The sequence below is a fragment of the Priapulus caudatus genome, unplaced genomic scaffold (genome assembly GCF_000485595.1).
Source record: "Priapulus caudatus unplaced genomic scaffold, Priapulus_caudatus-5.0.1 Scaffold1182, whole genome shotgun sequence".
In the NCBI taxonomy this organism is placed as follows: domain Eukaryota; kingdom Metazoa; phylum Priapulida; class Priapulimorpha; order Priapulimorphida; family Priapulidae; genus Priapulus; species Priapulus caudatus.
The window spans coordinates 85620-93988 of NW_014578243.1; the positions used below are offsets into that span (position 1 = coordinate 85620).

Consider the following 8369-nt stretch of genomic DNA (forward strand, 5'->3'; position numbering starts at 1 on the left):
GTTACTCCGTGCCTGTGTTTGAGCTGGTGTGTGTTGGTTACACTGTGCCTGTGTTTGAGCTGGTGTGGAGGTTACTCCGTGCCTGTGTTTGAGCTGGTGTAGAGGTTACTCCGTGCCTGTGTTTGAGCTGGTGTAGAGGTTACTCTGTGCCTGTGTTTGAGCTGGTGTAGAGGTTACTCTGTGCCTGTGTTTGAGCTGGTGTGGAGGTTAACTTTTCTACGTTGAATTATGTGAATCAAACGTTGTAATTATTGAAGAATGAAAACCCAGGCTGTTTGTGTGGGTGCAGGCCTCATGTGTGTGTATGATTTGCTTGTTTGTTTAATATAATATATCCAATTGTTGAAATAATTGCGTGAACCTACTAGGAAGCAATATTCTTATTAGTTATTCTAGTTTTGTTGCAAAACAAGGTGATGCGATACAGGGTTGTGTACAATATAAACGATTATTATTTACTCTCAACAACAAATATTATATACAGTAATAAGTAACTAATGTCAGTATTCACACAAATCAGACAAAATTAATTTGACAGTTACCATACATGTTGATGCAATAATCGGATGCAGATAATACACTCCCAAATGAAAACTCACCATACCAAGCAAACCCCGCTATCCACCCAAGATATTTATCATTGTTTGACTGATACTAGACCTATCCACATAGCACTTCGCTCTGCCACAGGACTATACGGAAAGGTATGCAGGCAAAAAGTGAAGAATCTTGGCTCGCTAGTACTGCTGTTATATCAATTTCAATGTGGCTGCTAGAAGTTACTCGTATTATCGTTTTTATTCCATAAACTTGGCAAAATTAAGATAAACCGATTGCGAGTGGCTGGCAAAACCCGACATGGTTACCTTGCACTAAGGTAAATATGAGCTATAGCAGAGCCAGCAAGGCTGCAAAGACAACTCACTGGTTTTCCACATTCTTTTCCTGCATAGCCCTGTGGCAGAGAGCCACACAGGTCGAGCTACACTGATACCTCACTAGACTGATGCTGCTTCCTCCCGTGTATTTTTCTAGTTGTCGACTTGTTATTGTCATCTATAATTATATATACCATCATTACCACTAGTTACAACTAAAGAGCATTCCTATCTTCAATCCTCCCTTTACCAACATGTACTATAATTACCTATTCTTGATCTTGTAGCCTATTGTTAGTTATATCCTTTCTTTACTACAACTCTTAATATACTCATTGATATTGTAATGGCCTAGATACATCCCGAATAACTACTTGCAGAAATTACGTGCCTTCGTTTGAACTAACTCTCCAGTTCACAATTACAAGTTAGCATACACAAACTATTGCTAAAGTAATTACAACAGTGGTACCTCAATTAAGTCTCTTACGTTTTGTCTTGTTATCGCACGTGCTCACAGGCTACCTGCGAGGCTAAAACACCAAACTGTGTCATAAACCAGCGAGGGTTTCACCCAGCACTCACAAGCCCCTACAACCATTTTGCTTCTCATTTGTCTATGTTACACGTATAAAAATCACAATAGTAGCAGTGGCATTAGATAATGCGAATTAAATTAACCTAATACCTATGCAACAGTTAATTACAGCTCCTATATTCAATATCACCAGTAACACGTACATGAGAACATGAACACTTGTAAGAATTCATGCTCTTATATTTATTATGATAATTTGAAATGGAACACCCAAGGCCACCAATGATCCTCATGTTCTAGTAAGTTATCGAGGGTCTGACGTGCACATGCAAGTGCGCCCAGTAGTTCAACTGTCTGAGCAAAGGCACCAAATAAGCAAACCCTCTCTTAGTCTTCTATCCATGTTGCTGTAGAGCTCTGTTTAAAATGTGGTCTGTCTGCCAGGATGGTTTGTGGAATGATGAACAACTTCCTCTTGCTTCCTTGCACCCAATTTGGGTCAATTTCCCAGCTACAATGATTACAAAACATTATTATGTGTCAGTGAGTTCAAGTTTGATCTAAATTAGAAACTAACAACACAAATAACTTGTTGCACATCAAACACAACAAATAATATCAGGGAGGCAAGGGAGCAGTTTCCTCCCAGAAAAATGGTATATGGTCAATGGCTGTCACCTTCCCAAAACACACCACACACGTGGCTTTGCCCCCCTCTCGAGGCAAAATGAGTTAGCTATACGGACCTGAATATATAATCTTGACTGACCCCAATAATGGTGGTGAGAGATTTCACTAACTATACCAGCTTTATACTTCTATTATAACTGATATTTTCACTGCCACCATCAATGATAAATACAACAAGATCAATAAAGTGTTTTCCATTCACCACTTCATGTGTTTCGCTTAATTGCATTCATGTATGCAAAACTACTCTTGTCAAATACTGTTATATACTACACAGTAACTTCGATCAGAAATCTAAATGGCAGACAGCAGGAAAAAAAATATAATTTATTTTTCGGGGGCTACTTTTCAAGCTCGCGTGCATGAAAATAGCACTCTAAAATTTGGTTTGCATTGAACTCTATGCAAATTTACAGGGGCTCTTTTTGGCATTTCCGGGGCTCTTTTTGGCATTTCGGGAGCCGAGCCCCCGTGTATTTTTTTCACTGGACAGAAGATATACATTACTTCGTTGGATATACTGATGATACCACTGATAATGTAAGCTACAATAATGAATTTGATCATACCAACACATACCAATAATTACTTCCATTCATGCTGCAATACTATCAATGTCGTGTTGTGCAGCTGTGGTCCCACAAGTGGATTCAACTGATGTAAATAACACAAAACCCAGCTGGAAAAGTCAAGAGTGCGTGACAGCGCTATCAAAAAAATGTAATCATAAACACTATCATGAAACATGAAAGATATCATCCTAATTCACACTTTTAAACATATTACTTCCAGCAAAATTATCATAATCGATTAATTATCAAGAAATAATACATCGACACTAGAAATATTGTGGAAATTCTATTACAGTGACATCAAATTACACGCGTTGTAATAAGAGCAATTTACTGAATTAGATTGCACATCGTATGTAAAATTAAACATCTTTATCAATAAAATGATATAATTACTTACAAAAGCCAGCAGCACACTGCAGTCATAGCCAACATTAACTGGATCAGCCTGGAACAGATAAATAGCTTAGTTATCAGATAATAAGGCCCAAGCCTAGTTTAGTACCCAAGATTAGTTTAGCACATATGCGAAAACATATTGCGGGGGTCCCAAACTATCTTTGATCCTGTTTACATAGCATGACACGTCGTCCTCGGTAGACTGGGCCATGATAAAAATATTGTTTGTTTGCCCTCACCCGACCGACCCGTCAAAAAGGGGCCGACTCAAACATTTTTATTGATCTTTCCCATTTTTTTTTTTTTAAATTGTATCACTGTACATTATATGTACCAATACATTATATGTACCAAGCAAAACAAACATTCAACATAAAAGGTATCTCCACACAAGCACCCCCGAGCATGTAGACACCATGCTGAATTTGTAAAAAGACCCCCTGTCAACAAAAATTAAAAGCCTACCTACCTACCCAAACTTTTCAGCCTGGGTCGGGTGAGGGCAAACAAATATTTGTTTAATTGTGGCCCTGGCTCTATGTGTTGTTGATGAGTGAACTTAGTCGCAGCCACTATTTACTATTAACTACACAATTTTACTACTTTCTTACTCGTGTTAATTCCTTATTACGACTTCTCAACGGCCAAATCTTGGTTGAGCACATATATAGTTAGAACATATGCGAGCTTTATATACCGGGATAGTAATTAAAGATATCCAAACTAGAATTGCGCACGTCTGCACAACATACTAGCATCACATACGCAATGCCGAAAGAAGAAGAGAGCACTGCATGCTGTCCGTCTCGCAGCCTCAACCCGATCTGTGGTTGAGCCACTACTACTGCTGAGAGGGTCTATGTCCACCAGGGTACTGCCGGAACGTACCCTGGTTACGGTCCGGTATACCGGAACGTACCCTGGTACTATCTAATATGCCGAACCGTACCTCGCCTACTCCAATAACGAGTCTAGAGAGTCGCCTACGCCTACTCCCTAACCCTAACCATATCAGATAGTTACCAGGGTACGTTCCGATATATACCTGACCGTATCCAGGGTATGTTCCGGCAGTACCCTGGGGGACATAGACCCTATGAGCACTACTACTAGTAGTAGTACTACTCTGGATGTTTACTACGAAAATGCAGCAGTGTACATACTAGTTAGCTCTAGTGCTATAGCCCGCGTACAGTAACTGCCGCAGGACTATAGAACATTTTATGCTAGATTTCGGAACTGCAACCTGTTACCACCTGCTCTCACGAAAAATGGATCGCAAAAAATGATCGGGCTTTTTAACACTTATTTATCTACATGGACATCTCAACTATCTTTTTGAACACTTTCCACAACTTTACACCATGTATTTATGCATTTATTCCTCACAAGTCTTAGCACTACTTGCAATTCCGTTTGAAATCCTGTCGTGTACACGCGTGACGTGACTGACATCACCCTGACATCACCCGAAATCAATGTAATAGCTGCTGCCATGTGTTTTGCCTACATTTCGGGTGACGTCACGCGTGTACACAACAAGATTTCAAACGGAATTGCAAGTAGTGATAAGACTTGTGAGGAATAAATGCATAAATACATAGTGTAAAGTTGTGGAGTGTTCAAAAAGATAGGTGAGATGTCCACGTAGATAAACAAGGCAGATGGGGTCGTTGTCGTATCAGGTACTACAGATATGTACCCGAGGTAGTTTTAGGTTGTTTAGTATTATGTTTATATTTTTATATAATTAGGAGGTAGTTTTAGGTTGTTTAGTATTATGTTTATATTTTTATATGAGGTATGTTTAGGGTTAGGGTTAGGGTACACTTCTGAAGTACAAGTCTGGTACACTTTGTGTATACATATATGTACCTCGGGTACATATCTGTAGTCCCTGATACGACAACGACCCTTTGAGCACAAATAAGTGTTAACAAAGCCCAATCATTTTGCGTTTTGCGATCCATTTTTCGTGGGAACACTGAACAGGTGGTAACAGGTTGCAGTTGCGAAATCTAGCATAAAATGTTCTATAGCCCTGCGGCAGTTACTGTACGCGGGCTATAGTACTAGAGCTATGTTACGTACATACCACATTACCACTACCAGATACGGTAACGCAGCCCTGACAGTGAAAACCCAACCTGTCTTAGCTACGTTGACTGTTAATGTTATATATATATATATATATATTATATATATATATATATATATATATTATTATTACACACAGGACAGGATATGAACATTGCGGATGCGCGCGTGCACAAATTATCAACTTACTGTCTGTTTGGCCCCTTGGGCACAAAAAACGGGCACACAACAAGTACGATAAGCCAAAAAGCACTGTTGATGATAAGCGTCAAGAATTCCCGTGCCAACACCATCTTTGCTCGTTGAACTTCGTACTTTATAGTACTTATAGAAGAAATCATGAAAAAAATAATAATTCTCCACACACTCGGCTCCCCTATCGAGTGGTAGCTAGCAGGTGATTCGTCACCAGTCAGTGGTAGTCCCACATCGTGGAGATACAGCGCGACATATAACGAGAAACCAAAAAATACCCATCCCGGTTATTTCACTACCACTTCGCTGAAATTAAACTAATTGATAAAAACAATATTATTTACTCTAACGCATTATTGTAATACAATACCCCAGTAAATTCAGTGCCAACGTAATATACTTACCTAGACTGGTACTCGCTCCCACCTCGATTACTCGAGTAACTAAGCCGAGAGGTGGGACCGGGTACCAGTCTATACACTTACCCGGACCTAATGAAGGGTGAGGGGCAATAGGGGTGTAGGGTTGTATATAGCAGTAATGGTATCAAGAATGTTATAATATAGACCATAGTACCCCTACATTATGACACTCCTTGATAGTAACTGTATGGTATAGATACGCATACGATTATAGATTGAATTGACAGAGAATCAAAGATAAGTATATGTTGATTGTTATTTGACATTACTTGTTGATGACAAGTTACCATGAGCCTCCGTACCACTAGTATACTAGTAGCTGCGTTCACACGAGATTCACGGCCTCGCTGGTTCCGTACTTATCTGGTGCTGAATTCGGCTGAAATACCGTGCTAACGCAACCTGCAGCGTTCACACGAGAATCGAGGCTTAGCTGGCTAGGTATAATAATATAGACTGGTACCCGGTCGACAGTTCCACACGCTACACTAACGTCGTGTAGCGAACGGGTCCCAGTCTAGGTAAGCGCACTACAGTAAGAGGCCTCGAATTGCGTTCACACGACAGACAATACGCAGCCAGCGTGGTGCCGAATGTTTCAGCGCGGAATGTGATTCCGCGCCGAATAAGCCTAGTATTTTAGTACGGTACTTGCTAAGCCGCGTATAAGTCTTGAATACTTTTACCGTGTGAATGCTCAGTATGGTACTGAAATCCTCGTGTGAACGCAGCTTATAGCTAAAAATATACGAGGCTAAAGGCCCGTCTCCACACATGCGGCGCGGCGCGGAACGCCACGGAAACGGCGTCGTTCACCCCTACCGGCAAAGTTCAAATCTATTATGAAAGACGGTGAAAGTCAAATGAGTTTGACTTTTGCCGGCTGACACACAACAATTTGTGGTGTGTAAGTAACTGAACGTATGACAGAGGTACAGGTTACTACCCTCTGGTTTATACAACTAGACAACAGCATCCAAATACAGGTACCTACACGGTAGCCACAAGTTACCTGCTCGTTTGCCACTATACGTGGCGAAGAGGTGTTATCTGGCCGACGTGAAACAGTCGTAGGGTGAGGGGCTACATACGTGGCTACTACGCTACAAGTAATGTTGCGTAGTTTGTCGATGGATTGTGATGATTAATTTCGGCTGAAATATGCAGGTAGCAGGTACATGGATTAGCAGTCTTCTACAGGATGACAGATCAGATAAATAAAAGCACGTTTATTTTACATCCGATCAAACTCTTTATTAATCTGGGGCTTAGTGTTGGTTGGTTGTTGGACGAAAGAATGTAATCCATGACGAAGCCATTGAATGAATGAAGGTGAAGATGAATGATAATTCAGTAGTTTGACATAAGTCCCAATTGATATCTCTCTAGACTGAGGAATTGGTCATGATTCCATCATCACACCAAAGAGGCATGATGGAGTGAGCCCTTTAAGGGTGTGACTTTTTAGTGGAGCTCTCATCATGGCCTCTTAAGGGTGTGATTTTTAGCTCACCTTACATCGTCAACTGAGCTATTGCCATGGGTCGTCCGTCGTCGCACGTCGTCCTCCGTCCACGACTTTGGCTATGGTCAATCGGCCTAACTCAGGAACCGTTTGACCCACATGTTTGAACATTGGGTAATAGTTGTTTACGCTATGCTCCCCATATTAACATCTTGTCCCTATTTGGAGCCACGCCAGTCGACGTATCTTTCGGAGCCCACGGCTATTTTGGCAAAAATGGGAATTGCCATTAGATCAGTCAGGGTTCACAAGATCTTTGCTCATGTTTTGGTAATGTGAATATATAATGGCTAGCCGGGTTTGATATTTAAAAAACCAATGGCACATTAGGTCGGGTTTTGCATTACATAGCATATTATTAATAACCACCAGGAATAACAAAAACAGTCTGTGGTGGTCACACCTTCGTCTGGTTCGTTTACAAGATCTTCATTGACAATAACTTTTAATGCAAAAATTCCTGCGTATGACATATTAAGATTTATACTATTATTATTATATGTTAATTATTATGATAATAATGATTAATGCTAAATAACATCAAAGCGGGTGTAGCCGCCATCGTACCGTCACAAATTGTGATTCCATTTGTGGTTTATAAATAATTTATAATTTATATATAGATATGTATTTTATTATTTCACATAAAAAATTACACATATAATTATCAAGAGTCATATAATGGGGAGTTCCCCATATATATAGCTCTTCGTTTCTATAATGTACGTCGATGTGCTCAATTAAACTGACTTCTTCCTCACTCACCTCATTTGTGTCCTTGTTTTGTGGTGAGCTAGCAGTCAATTGACACTTTCATTAGTGAGGCTTCTTTTCCCAATTCCCCAACAATGCCTCTTGAGGGTGTGAATTTATGAGCGTGAAAAGACCCCCCCTATGGTGTCGCTAAGGGAAGTCAATTAGTAGTCCTCCTGTACTTTTCAAAATCTCAAAGCCTGTAATCCGTATCATGTACCGATAGGCGACTAGCTTCAGCATAAGAGAAAAAAAAAAAAAGAAAAAAAAAAAAAAAAAAAACAATAGAAAAAGGGGTTG

At 40.1% G+C, this 8369-nt stretch overlaps 1 protein-coding gene and 1 long non-coding RNA gene across 4 annotated transcripts in view; one reads left to right on the plus strand and one right to left on the minus strand.

The window, feature by feature from the left end:
* The window catches only part of LOC106815715, a 1802-nt gene extending 1431 nt beyond the window's left edge, over nucleotides 1-371 (plus strand). For all 3 annotated transcript variants that reach the window (XR_001394778.1, XR_001394776.1, XR_001394777.1), the window contains one exon: nucleotides 71-371. This is a non-coding gene — a long non-coding RNA (uncharacterized LOC106815715). The remainder of the gene's footprint in view (nucleotides 1-70) is intronic.
* A 1317-nt stretch (nucleotides 372-1688) lies between these two features.
* Nucleotides 1689-5560, minus strand: LOC106815714 (V-type proton ATPase subunit e-like). Its single transcript, XM_014820219.1, has 4 exons — nucleotides 5364-5560; nucleotides 3079-3126; nucleotides 2686-2785; nucleotides 1689-1927 (listed from the first exon to the last, which is right to left on the minus strand). Exons 1-3 carry the CDS (start codon nucleotides 5513-5515, stop codon nucleotides 2692-2694), a joined length of 294 nt encoding a protein of 97 aa, XP_014675705.1. The 5' UTR covers nucleotides 5516-5560; the 3' UTR covers nucleotides 1689-1927; nucleotides 2686-2691.
* Nucleotides 5561-8369: the final 2809 nt, after the last annotated feature.

Coding starts and splice junctions, on each gene's coding strand:
- LOC106815714 (XM_014820219.1), bottom strand. CDS start 5,515: ATGATTTCTTCTATAAGTACTATAAAGTACGAAGTTCAACGAGCAAAG. Junction 3,127..5,363: donor CCCAAGGGGCCAAACAGACA/GTAAGTTGATAA, acceptor TATCTGTTCCAG/GCTGATCCAGTTAATGTTGG. Junction 2,786..3,078: donor GCAGTGTGCTGCTGGCTTTT/GTAAGTAATTAT, acceptor TGACTTTTCCAG/CTGGGTTTTGTGTTATTTAC.